The sequence below is a fragment of the Penaeus chinensis genome, chromosome 39, assembly GCF_019202785.1.
Source record: "Penaeus chinensis breed Huanghai No. 1 chromosome 39, ASM1920278v2, whole genome shotgun sequence".
In the NCBI taxonomy this organism is placed as follows: domain Eukaryota; kingdom Metazoa; phylum Arthropoda; class Malacostraca; order Decapoda; family Penaeidae; genus Penaeus; species Penaeus chinensis.
Genome location: NC_061857.1, coordinates 10,593,098 through 10,615,597, shown reverse-complemented (window position 1 = coordinate 10,615,597; position 22,500 = coordinate 10,593,098). Strand labels below are relative to the sequence as shown.

At 41.5% G+C, this 22,500-nt stretch overlaps 4 protein-coding genes across 4 annotated transcripts in view; all 4 read left to right on the top strand.

Moving 5' to 3' along the window:
• Positions 1-13,637, top strand: part of LOC125046458 (cartilage oligomeric matrix protein-like) — a 13,947-nt gene extending 310 nt beyond the window's left edge. Inside the window, exons 2-14 of the mRNA XM_047644238.1 lie at positions 595-720; positions 1,444-1,571; positions 2,078-2,290; positions 3,144-3,303; positions 7,943-8,116; positions 8,350-8,672; positions 9,182-9,331; positions 9,762-9,771; positions 10,948-11,124; positions 12,206-12,293; positions 12,404-12,600; positions 13,298-13,327; positions 13,597-13,637. Coding sequence (XP_047500194.1) covers positions 595-720; positions 1,444-1,571; positions 2,078-2,290; positions 3,144-3,303; positions 7,943-8,116; positions 8,350-8,672; positions 9,182-9,331; positions 9,762-9,771; positions 10,948-11,124; positions 12,206-12,293; positions 12,404-12,600; positions 13,298-13,327; positions 13,597-13,637 — 1,817 coding nt within the window. The remainder of the gene's footprint in view (positions 1-594; positions 721-1,443; positions 1,572-2,077; positions 2,291-3,143; positions 3,304-7,942; positions 8,117-8,349; positions 8,673-9,181; positions 9,332-9,761; positions 9,772-10,947; positions 11,125-12,205; positions 12,294-12,403; positions 12,601-13,297; positions 13,328-13,596) is intronic.
• A 1,055-nt stretch (positions 13,638-14,692) lies between these two features.
• LOC125046457 (thrombospondin-4-like) lies at positions 14,693-17,098 on the top strand. The gene is made up of 5 exons (XM_047644236.1): positions 14,693-14,758; positions 15,376-15,607; positions 16,225-16,410; positions 16,613-16,722; positions 16,871-17,098. Exons 1-5 carry the CDS (start codon positions 14,693-14,695, stop codon positions 17,096-17,098), a joined length of 822 nt encoding a protein of 273 aa, XP_047500192.1.
• Positions 17,099-17,299: 201 nt separating this feature from the next.
• On the top strand, positions 17,300-21,144 carry LOC125046456 (cartilage oligomeric matrix protein-like). The gene is made up of 6 exons (XM_047644235.1): positions 17,300-17,441; positions 17,792-17,969; positions 18,195-18,476; positions 18,588-18,700; positions 20,070-20,154; positions 20,775-21,144. Exons 1-6 carry the CDS (start codon positions 17,300-17,302, stop codon positions 20,989-20,991), a joined length of 1,017 nt encoding a protein of 338 aa, XP_047500191.1. The 3' UTR covers positions 20,992-21,144.
• The window catches only part of LOC125046455 (thrombospondin-3-like), a 2,183-nt gene continuing 721 nt past the window's right edge, over positions 21,039-22,500 (top strand). The window contains exons 1-2 of the mRNA XM_047644234.1: positions 21,039-21,125; positions 21,964-22,198. Coding sequence (XP_047500190.1) covers positions 21,039-21,125; positions 21,964-22,198 — 322 coding nt within the window. The remainder of the gene's footprint in view (positions 21,126-21,963; positions 22,199-22,500) is intronic.

The window sequence follows — 22,500 nt, the reverse complement described above, 5'->3', positions numbered from 1 at the left end:
CCCTCTCCTCCTTTTCCCTTTCCTTCTCTTCCATTTCCTTCTTCTCCCCGTCCTTCTCTGTCTTCTCCTCCTTTTCCTTTTCCTTCTCTTCTTCCATCTCCTCCTCCCTTTCCTTTTCCTGCTCCTCCTCTTGCTTCACCCTGGTGCACTTACGTGTACTACTCTGGTTTATCTTTTCCTTTCTCAGTTTTTCCAATTGTGTGTGTGTGTTTACATATATACGTACATACACACATACATACATATCAGTCCATCATTCTACTGCAGGACTTAGGCTCTCTCAATTAATTGCTGGGAAGCTGTTTGGCAGTACTACCTTTCCCTGATTGGATGCCCTGCCCAAAGCAACCGCTGGCCAGCGCGTTGCCACTTGAGCCACGGCGGCCACTTTCCCAATGATATATATATACGTGTGTGTGTGTGTGTGTGTGTGTGTGTGTGTGTGTGAGTGTGTGTGTGTGTGTGTGTGTGTGTGTATTATAATTTTAGTCATTCTATTAAGCAAGTTATTATACTAATGGTAATAACAACCACAGATGTAACAAAATCACCACCTGCCACTGCTGAATTCTGCCCCCAAATCCTTTCATTCAGACAAGCACAAGTGTTTCTTCAATGAGAGCGATTGTCATGACAAGGCCACGTGCTACCATTATGACGGAGAGAACCACACCTGCACTTGCATACCTGGATATGTTGGAGACGGGTTTACCTGTCAGGGTGAGTAGTCCTCGTGTCCCTACGTGTTTCTTTCTATTAGTTTATCTAACTTTAGTGTTTATAGCTGTCTAACTACCGATCAATCTGTATATGTTACATTATTTATTATTGTTAGTATTGTTACTATCATGATCGCCGTTATTTGTAGTAGTAATATTGCGATTATTATTGTTATCATCATTAATTTATGTCTTTTTAAGGCTAATTATCAGTTATTATAATACATATTTAAAAAAATCTTTATCGCTTTCATTATTTTTCTGTTTGTTCAGTTCATTTGGTTTACTATCATAATGATGACGATGAGTGTCATGATTATCACTATTATTGTTATTAGTGTTATTATATTTACCATTACTATAAGTATTGCTTTTGGCATTATTTACAGTATTACTATAGTTACTATTATTGTTATAATCATCATCTATGTTATCAATTTATATATTTTATCGATATCATCATTATCATTATTTTTAGTGTCGAAAGAAAATGGGATTTACAAAAGGAGTAAGAGCGTATATGATTTTTTTATTGTGATTTTTGACCTCTACTTAGCCTTGGTGGGTGGGGGTGCGCTGGCCTCTAGGTTACACTTTTTGGGGGGTGAGGGGTGGGGGGGGCAAGACTTCATACCCCCCCCTAAGCAAACCACCCACCCACCACTCCTCCTCCCCGCTCACCCACCCCTCCCACCGTCCCTGAAGTGACGTGTCTCCACAACAGGTGCCTGCGCCGCCAACCCTTGCTTCCCAGGTGTAAGCTGCACAGACACATATAACGAGACCTGGTACATCTGCGGCAGTTGTCCTCCGGGTTACGGCGGTAATGGGCAGTCCTGTATTGACCTGCAGGTACGGTCTCCTTGAAAACGAAAGTCGGAAGAAACCTTTCGTCACCTTTCTGTGGACATAAGAACAATTGATTTCTCTCTCCCTCACCCTCTCCCTCTCCCTCTCCCTCTCCCTCCCTCTCTCTCTCTCTCTCTCTCTCTCTCTCTCTCTCTCTCTCTGTCTGTCTCCTAAGAGGAATTAGATTATGCACATTTCTTTCCCTGCAATTGTCCAAACGCATAATGTATTCCAATAAATATTCCGTTGTGTCAGGAAGGTCATTGTTGTGACTCTTATAGCACCTGGACGGTTGTAGTCGAGTGGTCATATATATATATATATATATATATATATATATATATACATACATATATATATGTGTGTGTGTGTGTGTGTGTGTGAGAGAGTGAATGTGTAAATATATGAATGTATGCATATATCTATATATTGTATATATGTGTATGTGTGTGTGTGTGTGAGTGTGTGTGTGTGTGTACAGCAGCACCAAAGCAGCCCCTCGCGCGCAGTGCCCGAGCGGCTACGCGGGCGACGGCGAGACGTGCGGCCCCGACAGCGACCAGGACGGCTTCCCCAACCTCGGGCTGGCCTGCGCCGAGCCCGGCTGCGTCCAAGACAACTGCCCGACGTGGCCCAACTCTGGCCAGGAGGACGCGGACGCGGACGGCCTCGGCGATGCGTGTGACGACGACGCCGACGACGACGCCCTGGAAAACGATGTGGTACGACTCTCCTCTCATATATATATATATATATATATATATATATATATATATGCATATGTGTATATATATATGCATATATATATATTTATATATATGCATATATATATATATATATATATTTATATGTATGCATATATACATTTATATATACCTATATATACATATCTGTGTACACACATATAAACATTTGTATATATACATACATATATACATATATACATGTAGAAAATGCATGAAAAGGTGCTTGTCCGGTTTCGATTATATCTTCGTCAGAAATACACGTATTTCATGAAAATATAATCGAAACCGGTCAAATACATCTCTTGCACTGTGAAAATATTCCTTCTCATTCATATCTTTTCTACCTCTGTCGACATGATTGGCAGTTACAAGATTATCAGTTTTTGGATGTATCTTATCCTGTATCCCCATCCCTCTTTCTCTTTCTATCTCTTTTTTTCTCTCTCTCTTTTTCTCTTTGTCTCTCTCTCCCTCCCTCTCTCCTTCTCTCCCTCTTTCTCTCCTTCCCTCCTCTCCCTGTCCCCCTCCTTCTTTCCTTCTCTCCCTCCTTCCATCCCTCTTTCCCTTATTCCTTACCTCTCTCCCTCCTTCCCTCCCTTGTTCCTTTATTCTCTCCCTCCTTCCCTTCCTTGTTCCTTTCCCTCTCTTCCTCTTCCTCCCTCCCCCCCTCCTTCCCTCCTTTTCACCCTCCTTCCCTCCCTCTCTCCCTTATTCCTTACCTCTCTCCCTCCTTCCCTCCCTTGTTCCTTTACTCTCTCCCTCCCTCCCTCACATTCTCCCCAACACTTCCCTTCCCTCCTCTATGTTCCTCTCCCTTGCCATCGCCCAGGACAACTGCCCCCTCGTGGCCAACCTCGACCAAGCTGACAGCGACGGTGACAGCGTGGGCGATGCCTGTGACAACTGCCCTGCTCTCGCCAACTCGGATCAGGGGGATACTGACGGCGACAGTGTCGGCGACGCGTGCGATCCTGACAAGGACAATGACGGTAAGTACACGCACACATGTGCGCACACACACACACACAAAACATACGTACATATGTTTATCTATATATGTAAATATATTCACATATATACATATATACAATCATATATATGCACATATAAGTGTATATACATATAGATGCATACATACTTATATATATGTATATATATACATATATATATATATATATATATATATATATGTGTGTGTGTGTGTGTGTGTGTGTGTGTGTGTGTGTGTGTGTGTGTGTGTGTATGTATCTTTATATGTATATATATGTACAGAGACACATATACACATACACATATGTATAAATATCCACAAGTATATATACTTATATGTAATTATACATATATATATATATGCATATATAAAAATGTATATGCACATATATATACATATATGCATATATATATATATATATATATATATATATACATTTATATATGTATATGCACACATATATGAATATATCTGTATGTATATAAATGTACATAGATAAACATATGTATGTATTTACTAGTGGAGGGGCGATTAGACGAAATGATCAGTTAATTGGGCGTCAATAGCTTAAAAGACGGTTATCAGTTATCTAAATCATCGAATCGAGTATTCCTTACCAAACTTATTGAACAATCATGATTTTGTCGTTTTCTTCGTCAATCCACAGCTTTGAGTCAGCCGCCATTGTTTACTTGTTTTCCGCTGTGAACATCCAGTGTCCTTGCCATGCATTTCCAGGGACTGACCTGTTTCTACCTGGTCATTCATTCAGAGGCAAGCCGTTGTGGGGGTCACGCGGGTGTAATCCAGAGTGTGAAAAAGAACAACGGAGAACAAGAAAATCAAAATAAAAAAGTATTGTATGGCAATTCTTTTGCTTTTATAAGAATGAAGGCGGTATTACTCTGGATTAGTCAAAAGCGATCTGTAAGATCTGAGGGAAAAGCTATGCCGCTTCAATTCCAACAAGGAGTTTGAGCATCAATAACCAATTATTAATCAATGATCGGTCGTCAAATTATCTGGTTATCGACTTTCATTTTATCTAACGAGTCTGAGGCTTAGTATATACATATCTAATATATATTATATATATGTATTTACATATATATTACATACATATATACCTATACATATGCATATATATACATACATATATATATACATATATGCAAATATATATATATACATACATATACAAATATATATGTACACATATATGTATGAACCGTATTAATGTTAACAAATGTAGAAAAGGTATTAATGAGAATGAATATCTTCACAATACAAGAGATGTTTCGATTATACCTTCGTCAGAAACACATATTATATGCATTTTTTACGAAGATATAATCGAAACCGGTCAAATACATCTCTTGTATTCTGAAGATATTCGTTCTCATTCATACCTTTTCTACATACACACATATATATATGTATATATATGTACATGTATATGTATATATATATGTACATCTGTATGTGTATATATATGTACATCTATATGTGTAAGTGTACATATATATGTATATATATGCATATATGTATATTCATATATATGTATATGTATGTATTCATGTATATATATATATATATATATATATATATATATACTATATGCATATGTATAAATCATATATATATGTATATATACATGTATAAATATGTAAGTATATGTACATATACATATATTTATATATTATATGTATATCATATGCATATGTATGTACATATGAATATACAGACATATGCACACATACACACACGCGCATGCATACATACACACACGCGCATACACACCCCCAGACTGCCAAGCCCTGAGAAATCTGAGCTCTAAGCCCTCCTTGCAGATGACTGCAGTCAGCTCAATGGATGGACAGATCATCTTGGATCATGTTGGGGTTCGTGAATGTTGGGCTGAGTATATTAAGCAGATGTACCAAGTAGACCCTCCAACAGTCAGTTAGGATGCAAGTGTTATCACAATACATGTGCCAGACCCACTCATCAGTGAGGAACCTCCTACCCTGAGGTTAAGATGGCGATTTCCAAGCTGAAGTGTGGGAAAGCTGCAGGCATATGTGATATCCCTATTAGGGTGAACCTATGGCACTCGGCTTGCATGCAGTCTTGACTGCCTTCTGGCAGTCTGGTACCATTCCCCCTGACCTGTTGAGGGGCGTGGTCATCCCTCTCTGGAAGGGGAAAGTGGATCGTTGGGACTGTAGCAACTACTGTGGCATTACACTGTTCAGCATACCAGGCAAGGTTTTCGCCCACATTCTTCTAAACCGGATCCACGACCACCTACTAAGACACCAGAGACCGGAGCAGTCTGGATTCACTCCTGGCAAGTCCACAATAGGCTGTATCCTAACACTTCGAGTAATTGTGGAATGCCGCCGTGTGTTCGGTCATGGGTTGCTTACAGCCTACATCGACCTCAAGGAGGCGTTTGACTCGGTGCATCGACAATCGTTATGGGAGATTCTGAGATTTAGGAGAATTCCAACACGGATAATTGGCCTCATAGCATGCCTGTATACCGGTACTGAAAGTGCTGTCAAGTGTGGTAGGGGCCTGTTGAACTTCTTCCCTGTTAATTCAGGGGTGAGGCAAGGTTGTGTCCTTGCACTAATACTTTTCAACACCTGCATAATGGGCAGAGCTACTAACCAAAGTCAGTGTGGAACAACACTGGACAATATTAATGTCTCAGACCTATCTGATTCCCTGGAGTCAGTGGTGGCAGCTCTTGATGCATTTAGCAATGAGGCGAAGCCCTTGGGCCTAGAGGTCTCCTGGACCCCAAGACCAAGATTCAGGACTTTGGGGACCTATTAAGAGAACACGTTCAGTCGATCCATGCTGGCGGTGAGGACACAGAGTCACAGAGAGCTGGCAGCATGATCCATGAACTTGATCAGCAAGAGCATCTGGAGATGTTGATACCTATGTAGAAGGACCAATCTATGTGTTTTCAAGGCCTTGATACTGCCAGTTTTGCTCTATGAAAGTGAAACCTGGAAACCTAGCGCCTAAGAATCTCGTCTTGATGTATTTTGTAACAAGTCTCTTCACTGGATCATGGGGTACAGTTGGCAGAACCATATGTCCAACCGACGGCTACACCGTGACACTGGCATAGGACCTGTTACTTGCATAATCCGCGATCGCCAACTCAAGCTGTATGGGCACCTAGCTCATTTCCCTGACCTTCAGGTTGTCTCTCTGCGAGACAATCCTGGGTAGAGGAGGCCAATGAGGCGACCTAGGAGGTCATGGCTTTGGCAGCTTGACAAGACCTGCCGCGAAAAGTTAGAGATGGCCCGAGGGCCGAGGACCCTCGTGGCTGGAAGCAGAGGGTGGATGCGGCCATGCGCCCCTGTCGGCGTTTGTCCCTTGATGATGATGATATACCTATATATATTATATATATATAGCACATATACACATACACACACATATATATACATACATTGAGTATATATATGTATATATATTTTATACATATATATATATATTATTTAAACATGTATAATAAATATATATAACATGTACATATATATGTGTGTGTGTGTCTGTGCGTTTTTGTGCTTGTGTGTGTGTGCGTGTGTGTGTGTGTGTGTGTGTGTGTGTGTGTGTGTGTGTGTGTGTGTGTGTGTGTGTGTGTGTGTGTGTGTGTGTCATGCATGCGTACATGTTTATATATGTGTATATTCATATATGTATATATGTATGTGCATATATAACAACCCTCAGGACTCGAACCTAAATCACTCCGTGTATGAACCGGAGGACCAGTACTAAACCAGCCATACTGGTGCCCCCGGGAGTGTGTAAAACCTCGCTATCATTACTCATGTATGAATAGACAGGTAATGTTTATAGAGCTAGTTAAATCCTTGTTGCAAACTACATTTAGTGGGTCGCATGGTATGGTTGGTTTAGTACTGGTCCTCTGGTTCATATCCAGAGTGACCTAGGTTCATATCCGGAGTGACCTAGGTTCGAGTCCTGGTCAGGGAAAGTTGTTATATATCCATTACGATGTATTGCATTATTCCATCTTTCATATATTTATACACACACCTATGTCTAAATCAGTTTCCACCGAGTGCCCACGGGGAGTTTGTGTGAAATCTCGCTATCATTATTCATGTATGAGTTGATAGGTTATGATTATGGAGCTAATTAGATTCTAGCTGCACACCTCTTGCAGTGGGTCGTGTGGTATGGTTGGTTTAGTACTGATCTTCCATTTCATACCCAGAATGACCTAGGTTTGAGTCCTTATCAAGAAGGGTTGTTATATATCTATATCAATGCGGTATTGCATTATTCCATCTTTCATATATATACACCTCAATACATCTGACTTTGGTTTTGAATGTCTAAATCAGTTTCCACTGAATACCCAACGGGGTGTGCCTAAAACCTCGCTACCTTTCGCGCTGAACAGTTGAAATGATTTGAAATGACACCACTGTCCGATTGTCTAGTCACTGTAAGAATAGTCACTATAGCAAATGGAAACAATATATAAATTTGTATTTCATTTTTTTTTTTCCCCTTCTTGTAATGGCGCGGGAGTGGGATTAAAAAGCTTTCCTATTTATCCACAAACCATGATCCAGGCGTGCTCGACGGCGCTGACAACTGCCCGCTAGTTTCCAACACCGACCAGCTTGACACCGACGGCGACGGACTGGGCGACGCGTGTGACAACTGCCCGTCGGCTGCCAACGCGGACCAGGCCGATGCGGACCAGGACCTCGTCGGCGACGCCTGCGACACTGGCATAGACACAGGACATGTTAGTGTAGTCTCCTTGTTATATATGTGTCAGAGGCATTATGTACAATAATGTCATTTGGCAAATAACATAGCATTTATGTATATGTATGATTTTGTATGTGTGTATTCGTCTGTATAATTAGAAGCAGTAATATGGTGTGTGAAAGACGTCAAAGGATGAAAGGGGAATAGCTAAAAAGATCTACACAAAGCAGAAGTCTGCCCACATATCCCTGCGCCTCCTCCCGCAGGGACTCCGTCCAGGACAGCCTCGACAACTGCCCCAACGACGTCAACAGCGACCAGGGCGACGCAAACGCAGACGGCGTGGGCGATGTGTGCGACTTAGACGCCGATTCTGACGGTATCCCCAGTGCGCTCGATAACTGCCCGCTCGTGCCCAACGTCGACCAGCACGACATGGAGGGCGACGGCGTGGGCGACGCATGCGCACTCGACTTCGATGGCGACGGTCACCTCGACGCCAACGACATCTGCCCCAAGAACGGCGCCATTTTCGAGCAGGACCTGGGGTCAGTTCCGCCTCCGGCTCAGCATGGAGTGGTGTCGGTTAGAGTCGAAATACGTACTTCGATTTTGGCATCGATACCACGAAAGAAGCCGAGGCTGGTTTTACTTGTTGCTTGCACATGCAGTGTATGTGTAACAAAGATCCTTCAATACAGAAAGGCACAACATGAACTTTTGACCTTAACCCAATCGCCCCGTATGGTAAGAATACATGCCATGTCTAATATAATACAAGTTTATTGTAATTATACATAGATGGTTCTACCAGTGCTTAGCCACCAAGGAGTCCGTTATTAGTTCTACGTATCTCAACTGTGTACCCTTTTCCTCGACTTTTGTCTTAAATGTTATCGAGATTTTGATAACAATTTAATAATCATGACATCAATAACAATAATATCAGTATCGATATCAACTGTATTAAAAAGAAAAACACATTTTCCCGCTCATTCAAGGAACGGGGGAAATCAGGTCAGTCACTAGGGCCTACTGATATACTCCTTGCTGGCTGAGCACGTGGAGCCATCTGTATGTAACAACATTCATAGAAACTACAAGGGACGGAACATAAATCCGGGGCGAATGGGTTAAAGAATACTGTACAACTTCACAGCCATCTGGAGCGGTATCCACGAAAGTTCTCAGACAGTTTTGAGACGATTCTGAGACTAAATTTTGAGACAATCTTCGCTGGAGCGGTATCCACGAAAGTTCTCAGACAGTTTTGAGACGATTCTGAGACTAAATTTTGAGACAATCTTCGACCTGTCTTACACTTTGAGACAGAATTGAGACAAATCTTTTAAATAAAGAAATTTTTTGAGATAGAGTTGAGACAAATCTCTTTTGAGACAATGTTAATTCATATATATATATATATATATATATATATATATATATATATATAGAGAGAGAGAGAGAGAGAGAGAGAGAGAGAGAGAGAGAGAAGAAAGTGAGACTTAAGAATAGGTCCGCAACAAGCGAGGGCCTCACGCTTTGGCAGAGGGCTTTCCCATTAATTTTCATATTTATTTCTAGGCCTTTTATACGTGTTACTGATGCACAATATATGTTCTACTCTTAGCAAAAATATATCTTGAATTTGAAGGTATTTCTTAATCACAATAGGTAACAGAAGGTGCTTCAGCAAAGGTCATATCACTTTATTAATCATGTTCGTTACCTGTAAAAATATATTTATATGTGTAACGCTAGCATATTAGATTAGAAAAAAAAAAACACATTAACATACATTTGAAGGTATTTTTGAACCTGAAATAGATTGATGAGCGCAAATAAATTGCTGAGCACAAAAATCAATTGATGAGCGCAAATAAATTGCTGAGCACAAATAAATTGCTGAGCACAAATAAATTGCTGAGCACAAATAAATTGATGAGCGCAAATGGACGATGTTGGCATTGCATTGTTGCCACGTGGTCACTTATATTATTTGATGTATGTCAGGTTTTAATCAAAATGAACGTGTCCATGACTGCAGTAGTATAATAACTAATTAAACTATATATACGTTATTTTGAGTAGTACTATAGTAATTCAATCTATATATTTGTTGATATTTTTATAAGTGGCAGAGCGACGGCCTGAGACACTTTTGAGACAGTTTCAAAATTTAGTCTCAGAATCGTCTCGAAACTGTCTGAGAACTCTCGTGGCGCTTAACGTTTCGTTATGTCATCGACGTCGTCACAGTCATAACATATACGTATCTAGATTTGCTTTCAGTAGTGATTTGTTATTCATTTTCATTCCCTTCCTTCGTTAATTTGGCGGTTCGGTGAATATCAATTTAAGTAGAAGCGGCGAATGACAAACCAAGGGCATTTTGAACATCCTGCCAAGGTTCAGGAAGACAAGCACAATCTTATAATTCACTATCTAACTATCTAATTCAGTATCTAACTGCTTTAATAAGGAGTATGGAACAATGGCAAAGGGTTTGTTAAACTGTGCCATGACTGGTTGCTGCTCTAACAATTGCAAATTTCAACCACAAGAGGGCTCTAGTGGCCAGATACGACGAAATTGGTAGAAGTGTGTGTTTTTGATTTGTTGGTATATACGTACTTACCCACATAGTTACACTTGTGTGTGCGTGCTTGCACCCGCCCCCATAGACCCCACCACTCCACTAATTAACCCCCGCTATCCCCACCACTATTCCTCTGCTACTTTATGGCTCCTGACCACATCCCAAATACGACTGGGATGCCACGGCTGATCCGCCCAAGGATCATTCCGTTTCGTGTATGAATGAACAAATCCCCCCACCCCCACCGACAAACCACACCAGCGAACCCCCAGAAACCCCACCAATTAACCCCCACCATCACCCCCACCTCCAGAGACCTGCAGGAGCTGTTGTTGGACGACCCTGCGTCCTATGACCCGGCCAACTGGGTCATTTGGGCAAAAGGATCGCAGATCGAGGAGACGTTGGATTCTGACCCAGCGATGGCTGTAGGTGAGGGTATAGGGCATGGCGTATGGTGCATGGGGTATCGTGTGTGGTGTCTGCTCTATGGTGGCTGGTGCATGGGGTATCGTGTGTGGTGTCTGCTCTATGGTGGCTGGTGTATGGTGCAGGGTGTATCGTGTGTGGTGTTTGCTCTATGGTGGCTGGTGTATGGTGCATGGTGTATCGTGTGTGGTGTTTGCTCTATGGTGGCTGGTGTATGGTGCAGGGTGTATCGTGTGTGGTGTTTGCTCTATGGTGGCTGGTGTATGGTGCATGGTGTATCGTGTGTGGTGTTTGCTCTATGGTGGCTGGTGTATGGTGCATGGTGTATCGTGTGTGGTGTTTGCTCTATGGTGTATGCTATATGGTGTTTGGCGCATCGTGTGTGGTGTATGGTGTTTGCTATAAGGTGCCTGGCTTTAGGTATACCGCGGGTATTGTATGGTGCTTGCTATATGGTGACTTTGGCATGTGGTAGCTGTGTTATTTTGCTTTATGGTGTCTATATTTTAGTATAGCACGGGCAGTGTATGGTGTTTCCTATAAGTTTCCTGGGTTTTGGCATATCGTGGGTGATGTTGATGTATGGTGTTTGGCAGATGGTGTGATGCGTATGATGTCTGTTGCATGGTATGTATGCAGTATGTTTGAGTATGGTTTGTAGTGTATGGTGTGCGGTGGTTGGTGTATGGTGAACATGTATGGCATATGATGTTTAGTGCTTCATGTGTGGTGAATGGTATGTAGTGTCAAGAGAAAATGGAATTGTAACCCAGTGATGATGGTGATGGTGATAGCAAGAAGTGATGCCAATAATTTAGTATCTAATATCAATGGCATTGCCTAGTCAAAAATGATAGGGACAATACTCGTAGGAGTAATAATGAAATGATAAAAGATAGCAATAATAATGGTAATTTTCGTCAATACTAATGCTTTACTTTTCAGTATCTTCTTAATTTATTAATTTCGAATATTAAAAAAAAAATCTGCTGCCGAGACATTTAATTACAGTTAGTCAAAGTTGCTGAGCTTTGGTTGTTTACATAGTAGTGGTATAAGCGACTTCTATCGTTTTCTTCTTTTGTTTTAGGAAATGTCAGGATCAGCGGCCTGGATCTCGAGGCGACCATTGGCACAACGGACGATGGTGATAACGACTTTATGGGAGTTGTTTTCAGGTGAGGTTTTCATTATGTGAGCTTTTTATCGTTACCTTTGTTATATTAGTTTCATGATGATCACGGCACCGACATTACTCCTCGTTATAACCCATCATTTCTCCATTCAGTTTTCAGAGTTACTCCGGGTTCTATGTGGTGACGTGGAAGCAGCAGGGTGAATCCTACAGTTCAGGCGGCTACAGTTCTTACGGCGAATCGGGAATCCACCTAAAGCTGGTCACGAGTCCAGATGGCCCCAGCAAACGTGTCAAGGTCGCTCTCTTTGACACCCCTTCTGTGGCTGGCCATGTACGAGGATGTGACAGTAAAGACTGTATTGCTTTGTGTGTATATGTGCTCATTTATCAATTTGTCTGTGTATATGTATTCATAACTACAGACATATATTTATATATACATATACACATATATTTATATATACATATATATAAATACATATATATATACACCCACATACACATATACATATAATTATATACACACATATATATATATATATATGGGAAATATATATATGTACACATATATATGCATATATATATACATACATAAATACATACATACAATACATATATATATATACATATAAATACAATATATACATACATAAATATTGATATACACATATACAAACTATATATATATATATATATATATATATATATATATATACATTTTACACACGCGCACGCACGTATACACACACATATAAACACGACCTCGACACTTTTACAAACGCCCCCATAATGGAAACCGCTTTGGCGTGGTTTCTTTTGCCTCTCTCGATGATGGACCATTTGGGGGCAGCAATCTCTTCTTATTTTATCCGAAAATGCGATCGTCGTATTTAGTCGTTTGCCGAGGGTGAGCAGCTCATCCGTAAACTATAGCCGTAACCTTCCCAGTGAGCTTCATTTGCCAATCATTTCTGATACTTCCTTCGTCCTCTTTCCCGCCTTGCAGTGATACTCTTAGTAAACCTTTATTGTGACCATTGAAAGTTCATTGGAACAGTGGCTTCCATGCTGCAGGTAAAGGCTAACTGAGCCTGTAAGATCAAATCAAGTCCCTCCAACCCCATGCTCGTTGATGCCGTAGAAGACTTAGAAGATGGAGACTGGGACCCAAGGCAGGGGATCACCCCTGCCTTGGGCCTCAGCCCTCGACTCAACTAATTGTGCACTAGTTTTGTCTTTTCCCTTCCCCTTTCCGTTTCTTTCTCTTCTCTAACCCCTTCAGCTATCCACCTCCTAAGGTGTGAGAGCTGTGTTGACAGGATGAAAGGCTGACTTTGTGCCAGTCATGAACGGCCTGGGAGAACCCTTTTCCCAGAAACTGTGATCTAATGCCCTTAAACCCCTCTCTCCTTTGCTAATCGCTGCCTTACCCCACGGACATCCTTGCAAAATCCCACACATCTTCCTCTGACAACTAATCGCCCAAGTTAATTAACCATAAAAAAATAGGCGAAATGCTGCAGAACTTGCCATGAAGTGTCCTTAGCTTCACAGAGACCCAGCAAAAATGTCCTCATCAACCAACTGGTATATGAGAAAAAAATGTATCTGTGTCTTTTTCTGGAATGAAGGTGATAGGTGGTAACTTCATGCTTCACAGGAGAAGATCAATCTATTACTGCGCATGGCAGATCATTGCATCATAATCCATATGAGTATACTTACATGTCGAGCCCAAACTAAGCCTATGATACAAGCTAAGTGGTGTTGGTTAGCATCCAGGCTAACCAACACCAGACGACCAGGCCTGCCAACTTTTCAAATTGTTTGATTTTGTTTATACTTAGTTATTTGCATGCAATCATGGTGCAAAACTCAGGATGAGTACCTTCCTTACTTATCTGTTCATGTTCAAATACGAACCATTACCATTGTTTTTTGTGAAATGTTGCCAGCCCAGAAAAAAGTCATGTAACTTAACAATGCATGCAGTCAAACAAACCTTCTAGAATACCACCGCCCAGGCAAGCCCAAGCCCACTTGACGTGCATCCAATCAAGTCCGTAAATGATATATCCAAATGTTGGTCTACAAAGCCCCAAATCTATTGCTATTAATGGATATGCTAGCATTGGCTAAAATGCTGTTTAGTAAAGGGTTTGTATCATTTACGAAGGATTCTTTAGGCCCATACCTAGTTGTTTGTATCTGCTCGAAAAATCAGAACTGGTAGGTCACTTAAAAAAGGTCATGGGGGTGGGGGGTGGGAGGGAGTAATCAACTGGTGGGTCACCTGAAAAGGTCATGGGGGTGTGTGGGGGGTGGGGGTAGATTAGCAATGCAGGTATTTTTTCTCATATTAATAACTAAATTCCCATCTCTCCATAAAAAAAAAGAATGCCTCGCAAATGATTACTTAATAATCTCTTACACACTTCAATGTTTAAGAGATGTGCTGTGTTCCCCTGGGGAGGTCCAGGCGAGCGCAGGCCCCCTGACTGGGCAGTATTTGCAAGGCTAGGCTAGTTTACTCTTTTATATCAATTTTTACCAACTGTCAGTTGAACTCAGGGCTATAATTTAGTAAACTATTATTATTATTATTATATTCATTGTTATCATCAATATTATTGTTTTGTTTTTATCTTGGCACTTATATGTCTTTGTTTTAGAATTTACAAAAGGTCTGTCCGGCAATAATGAAAAGGAAAAGAAGTCGTTACCAGAAACTGAAATTCCAGGGGAATTAGATGCTCCCATTATAGGATTTCAATGATTTCATGGAATATTTTGAGCTTGATCCTTGAAGCCTGCATCAAATTTGTTTGTCTGTTGTAATCCCAAGGGAACAAAATCGTGTCAAAAACTGATCGCAGCAATGCAACTAAGAAACTCACATAAAGTTTACATCCTGACACAAAACATGTAAATAATTAACTCTCTTCTCTCTGTTTCTTCTTGTCCTCCTTACTTCCCTTCTCTTTCATCTTGTCCTCCTCCCTTCCCTTCTATTTCTTCTTGTCCTCCTCTCTTCCCTTGTCTTTCTTCTTACCCTCCTCTCTTCTCTTTCTCTGCCTGCCTCCTCCCCTCTGTGTCCATGTAACGCTAAACTTTTTTTCCAGACGGAACTCCTTTGGCACAATACCTTTCCTTGGTCGACAAAGCTCCTTTACCGCTTAAAGGTCCTCCATCGTCCTCTGATTGGTACCATCCGCATCTACCTCAGCATAGGCCCTACTTTGCTCGCGGATTCTGGCAACATCTACAACGACGTGCTGCGAGGGGGACGGTTTGGTCCGTTCTGCCAGGCGATGCCGGCAATCACCTGGGCAAACATTAAGTACAGATGCAACGGTTGGTGGTGTTTGCGGTTTTATTGTGATTTTTTGGAATTTAGGATGCGGAAGTTACCTTTTATTTTCGATTCAGATGTTGCTCCTTTATCTAAACTTTGCTTGCTAACTTTCATTAAATAAAGGTTTAAACACAGTGCATGTCTAGGCGAATCATTCCATTTTCATACCATGTCTAAGAATATTCCTTCCATTAAAGTAGTTTTTTTGTTTTAACCCTTTTACCGGACAAACGATCATATATGACAGTTTAGATACTATACATCAGTAAATCAAGCTATAGCAGGATGAAGTCTTCTGAGCTGTGTACTGGGCTCCAACTAACAGGGAGCCAGCGAGTCCTTCAGCTAGGCCCTCGTTAGGATGCTCAAGGGGTATTGCTTGGAAGATATACAGCCAGAAACTTTACGTTATGCCCTTATGGTTTCTTTCTATTTGTCTCTCTGTTCTGTACTATCTATGTTTCTCTCACCTTACCCACTCAGCCCTTTCTCCTTTCTTATTCCTCTCTCTCCGTCATTATATTTTTTTATACATATTTTTAATAGGTTCCCATTTATCCTGAAAATTATAATAACTTATAATAGACTTTTTTTTTTTAATATCTTATCATGACAGACAAGGTTCCTCAGGAGCTGTACGATGGGTTGTCGGGATCACAACAAGCTCTGGTGGAAATTGAACAGTGGACTATGTATCCGCCGTGCTGGGATTGCCACAGCCACGCAGATTGTACAATCACTGACACAAGCCATACATGCACGTGTCAACCAGGCTATGATGGGGATGGCACCAATTGTATTAGTAAGCATTTTGGATGTGAATCTTTTTTAACAAAGATTATGTCGTTCTACTCTAAAAAAAAATTCCCTTGTTGAGTCTGGACATTGCTTTTAAGAAACGCAGATGCAATTAGACTTGCAGTTGATATTTTAGGTAGTAATCAATGTGTGATTCTGATCAAGGAGAGGGAAGAAAGTTTCCTCTAAATCAATCGCATTTACAGACCCATGTCAAGGCACAGCATGTCCTGAGGGAAAGTTCTGTAACCACATGCTCACGGCGCCTTTCTACACCTGCGAAGCACACCCGGCTTGGTCGCTGCTACAGCCTATGGTATGGTTTCCCAGGATGCCTCAATGAGCAGGAAAAATGGCAAAGTGTATAACATATAATGTTTTCATTATAGGTTTTGTGGTATGCAAACCATAACCCCGATGATGTGCCTGTGTTAGATGTGTACACTTATCCATGCTTTTGACAGTGCCCAAAAGGAAAGGCAGGTGACGGCATCACGTGCGGCCCCGACAGGGATATGGATGGAAGGCCCGACGCGGACCTGGGGTGCGTCGACGTGCGCTGCCGTCCAGACAATTGCATCGACATCTACAATCCAGAACAACTCGACGCCGATGGGGATGATGTTGGTGATGCCTGCGATTTCGATATCGATGGCGATGGGAGGAGCATAGAATTTGTAAGGAACATCTGATTTGGGATTTCAAACTTGCATATAAATTTGTTTAAATTTCCTTAAACATCCACCTTTCCACATTCTTGTCTTTTGTCGATTGCAGCAGAATACTTGTAGAATAGTGAGGCATGGTTATGCATTTGAAAACTGGTAAATTTATATTGATTCAAGATAATCACTGTTCCCATCAATCACCTGTAGGATAACTGTCCGACGGTGATGAACATTGACCAAGCAGACAGTGATTTAGACCAACACGGTGATGCCTGTGACAACTGTCCCTCAACGCCCAATCTGACGCAGCGTGACACCGATGGTGACGGTTTGGGCGACGAATGTGACACGGATGTAGATGAAGATGGTAACAGTTACCATATGTATGAAAATAAAGAGAATAAGAGGGACCGTTATAGAAGTTGTTTTAGTAGTAGGAGTGATTATGGGAATAGTCCTAATGACAACAGAAATGATAATAACCATAACTGTGACAATGTGGCACTGGCTGTAGCATTATAAATGATAATAAATAATAGCATAATAACTAGACAGCTCTTAGAGTGGTCAAATCTCTCCCAGAGCTCAAAACCCTTTTTCTCACAGAAGTAAATAATCCTTTTAATAAAATTAAAAAAAAAAAAAACTAACAGAACTAGTCATATAAATAATGATCATAATAGGAAAAATAAAGCGAATCCCTTTGCCTACCATCAGGTATTGCCAATGGAGGTGACAATTGCCCAGATGTTGTCAACATTGACCAACTGGACACTGATGGTGATGGAGTGGGCGACGCATGTGACAACTGCCCTTCAAGTAGCAACGCCGACCAGGCTGATACAGACCAGGACTTTGTTGGTAATGTCTGTGACACTGACACAGACACAGACAGGTCAGTTGTTGCAATTGTATACCATAGACCCGAAACTAAGCAGGACATAGCTGTGTCCATGCATAGTGTCCTGTTGTGTTAGGTGTATACATGGTGTATTTGTGCAATACTACTATTGTAATTTTGATGCAAAAGGGAGGTGAGTGGTGTACATAGCTAATTCTTGGTGCTATTACACGTAGAATACATGACTCATGCTGCTCTTCATAGAATTACATTTGACAGTGATGGCATCCAAGATGACTTGGACAACTGCCCAAGCACAGCCAACAGTGACCAAAATGACAGTGACACTGATGGTAGTGGCGATGCGTGCGACACTGATGCCGATGGCGATGGCATTCTCAACACCAGTGACAACTGTCCTCTTGTCCCCAACGGCAGTCAGACCGATTCTAATGCGGATGGGATTGGTGATGACTGTGAAGGTGACTATGATAAAGATGGCGTTCCTGATGGCGGCGACAACTGCCCAAAGAACGCCCAGGTCTTCACTACAGAATTCAAGTAAATCTTTCTAACACTTTTGTTCGGTTTGCTGAGGGGGAACAGTTGTTTTAATCCTAACGTTTTTTATGCCTATGGTATCCTTTAGGCTCATGACCTTTTCCATTTCAGAAGAGTGATGGTGGTTCCCTTGGAAGAACCTTATCACACACCCAATTGGTATTTTTTACCTGGAAGGACAGGGTTCTACCAAAGAGAAGAGGCAGAGACCTCTGCAGCCATCGGTATGTATGGCCAGCATTGGTCAGCCTATAAAAAGGAAGAGGGAAAACTCCAATGAAATCTGGACTATAGGAACTGCTTTTAGAACCGAAATTGCAAACTGCAGAAAACTAACCAGTATAATGAATCGCACAATAAATTCTAAGAGTAATACCAATGATAGAAAAGTAAACATTAGAGGGTTGTTGCAGTGCTTGGTAACAAACAGGTGAAGCCGTGTATTCTATACAGTTAAGGGCTGGGCCCTTAGTGAGATAAATTCTTATCGGGAGTAGGACACTACATTCAGAAATGTAAGAATAATTTAGGCAACGACGTGAATATGGTTTACTGCTCTCTTGAGACCCTCTAGCTTACGGCTTGATGCTGCCACTGCCTGGCACCTTCTAATTTTACATGCAGCCTCTCCTTGAAACATCCTGGGGCCGGATACCTAAACGCGTTACGGCGTCGCATCTTAAGGCGCCTTAGTTTACAGCGAGTGAGCCTACAGTCAATATTCAGGGCAAAGGACCTGTTTATTGCATATGTTAACTCTTGTACTAATTTGAAAAAGATATTAGTTAAGGTTTTATTATGCCATGGGCTGGACACAGCGTTGTGTTTGCAAACTTTGATTCCGTAAGTAATTTACGCCGGTGCGGAGTTATAAGGCCGGCATATGGCGCTGGAATAAACGTTGGCGCATATGAAGCTAAGTCACAGCGCCTTAGACGGCCGGTGGCTTGAGTCGGTGGCTTGAATATTCAGCCCCTGGATTTGTCACTGGAGCTGACGAACAAGTGAGCTTTAATTCTGTCTTGGATCTGCACTCTGTTTTACTTTTACCTCGTTTGCAGTGACCAGGAAAATACCTAACTATCCGATACTCCCAATCTACTGAAACTGGGGGACGAGGGTTTATGACATAAAAGGGTGGGTGGAGGTTGTTAACTAGTTTGGCGTTTTAGGGACTGCCCATCTTTAAAGATTTGCCTTTGCTGTTACCACCTATTATGTACAGTAATGGCTGCCCTGCCTGAAGAAATGGGGCAGTTTAGAGGTTCAATGGGGCATTCGCCCTCGGTGGAAGGCTAAAATTCTATGGAGATTAGACTACTAGACTATTTTGATATTATCGGTTCCTTTTATTGAGGATGTTTTTTACATTCTCTATTATCTAATGAGTAAAGAATTGGACTCATGATTTTAGACCTTTGTATTCTATTTTGTTGTATTATACATGTTTCCCAAGATACTGCTGAGTATTATGCAGTAGTTACCGCCACTGTGCCAGGCGTTGCTGAAGCCCCTTGGTCCTACACCACTTTTATTCAGACCATTCACCACACGTCATGTTCCTGCTACAATTTAGTCCTCGAATATTGCCAGGTGATGTGAGTCTTGGCAGCGTTGACTTCGAAGGAACCTTTACGATTGAGAGCACTGACGATGACTTCGTTGGATTTGCTTTCAGGTATTTACTCTTCATTCATTTTCAAAATCTTAGTCTTCTGTCTGGTGGGTTTTCTCATGTCTGGCACTAAAGCCATTTTTTCCCCTGCTACGAAATGTGTCTTTTGTTTCCCTTTCGTTTCCAGGAGAAGAATTCTTTTGATAGTTTCTCCTTTGTTCTTCAGTGTCTGCTTTTCTTGTCAATTTTACTTTTTCTTTGTATCTCAAAGGTCTACTTTTTAAAACAAAATCTGTCTTCAGAGCCTAGTCTCTGCGAGGTATTTCACTTGTATCATCCGATGACTTTTATCTTCAGCTTCCAGGCTCAGTTTTTTCTGTTTGGTATTTTCTCTTCTGTATTTAGGTTCTGTTTTGCGTCGGGCGAATGAGAGACGATATTTTTCCTCCTCATCACCGATTATTTTTGACAGTAACTTAAAAGTACACACCTGTAAAAATATTACATCCCACACTTGGAGGGGATTGGCAATACAGGTTGAGAACCACTGGTCTATAGGATATACTTTCTTGGTAAGGAAGTTTTCCCTTCTATTTTCAGTATCTAGTTTTCTGTCAGAAGTAAAGGCATATAATTATAATGCTGAAAAAAAAGGAGAGGCTAAAGACTCTCTTCCCCAACAGTTTTCAAGACAACCGCAAGTTCTACATGGTGAATTTTAAACAGGACGCTCAGCAGTTGTCCTCGACTGCGGTCAGCGATCAGGGTCTTCATCTGAAGCTCGTCGACTCTGCTACAGGACCAGGAGGCAACGATCTTCAGTATGCGATCTATAACACCGCGAGTGTCGCAAATCAAGTGGGTGTACCTTTTAAAACCTTGTCCTTGTTTACAGATTGAAATGTTTATACGCTTCCTGCAAAGTAGAAAGAGCCGAACCAGATTTTATGACTTTACTAAAGCAGTTTACTGAGAGAAGACACTTAGTCTTCTGTACCACATCCCTGTATATGAATGTCTTCCACAGGGAAATGGTAAAAAAAAAAAAATTAGTATAGCTTGCGAATGGCGAAGTTATAGATATATATGAGTATTGTGTATATATACCGCAGTTGCCTTCGCAGAGCATGCACTGCTTCCCATTATACAAGGGTATTCTGTATAATTCGTTTCTAACATGTTCCCTTATGAATTCGATGCTATATATTTGAATGTTGCATTGTAGGGAAATTAGTTTCAGGAAAACTTTGCTTTCCTGCCTTTATTTGGTCAGAAGAATCTCCAGTTGAGATGTTTTGTGTTACTGCGATCGGCCACCAGGAGGCGCATGACCTTTTGGTGGCTTGTTTTCACTGCTTTATTAACAGCAATACTATTTACTGTAACGATATTTTCAACACTTTAGCCTTTACTTATACTTTTAATAATTACGTTGTGAATGACGGGAAAAAATAGGTTATAAACAAAAATAATGGATTTTTCTATTTCCGCTCCTCACTCTCTTCCACTTTCGAGCTATATATCACTCAACGTCTCTTTCAGTCTCAGTATTTCCTCTCTCTCTCTCTCTCTCTCTCTCTCTCTCTCTCTCTCTCTCTCTCTCTCTCTCTCTCTCTCTCTCTCTCTCTCTCTCTTCATCTCAGACTCATTTTCCTCTCTCTCCCTCTCTCCTCCCCTCCCCCCCTCTCTCTCTCTCTCTCTCTCTCTCTCTCTCTCTCTCTCTCTCTCTCTCTCTCTCTCTCTCTCTCTCTCTCTCTCTCTCTCTCTCCCTCTCGCTCCCTCTCCCTCTCGCTCCCTCTCTCTCCTCTGCCCCTTCCTCTTTTAATCCTCATCCTTATCCACTTTCCCCGCCCGCCTCTGCCCTCCCCTCAGGTCACTCTCCTTTGGCAAGACGCAAGCGTAACGTGGAGGCCCAACACGTTCTACCACTGGAAGGTGATCCACCGGCCCAAAATAGGGCTCCTCCGGCTCACCATGTACGAGAACGGGAAGCTCTTAAGCGACTCCGGCAACATCTACGACTCCCGGCTCAAGGGCGGCCGGCTTGGGGCGCTCAGCAACTCGCAGAGGAGGATTCTGTGGGTCTACATGAAGTACAGCTGTAACGGTGAGAATATCCTTCGAGCGTTTTCCTTTTTTTTTCGTTCGCAATCTTATTGTTTCGTTTTGTGTTCTTGATTTCTGGTGAGTTCATTCTTGACCTTTTTTTTCTTGTCCAGTTCTTAGCCTGTGCTGTATTTGTTTGTTTGTTTTGTCTTTTGCCTTATATTCTTGTTAGATTTTTTTGTCCGTTTATGAGTTTCCTTCTTTTTTTGTTTCTGCTTGTTTTTTCCTCGTTTGTTCTCTTGTTTCCGCTTTAATCATAATGGTATATCATAAATAATAATGATAATAAAAAGTAATCCTAAT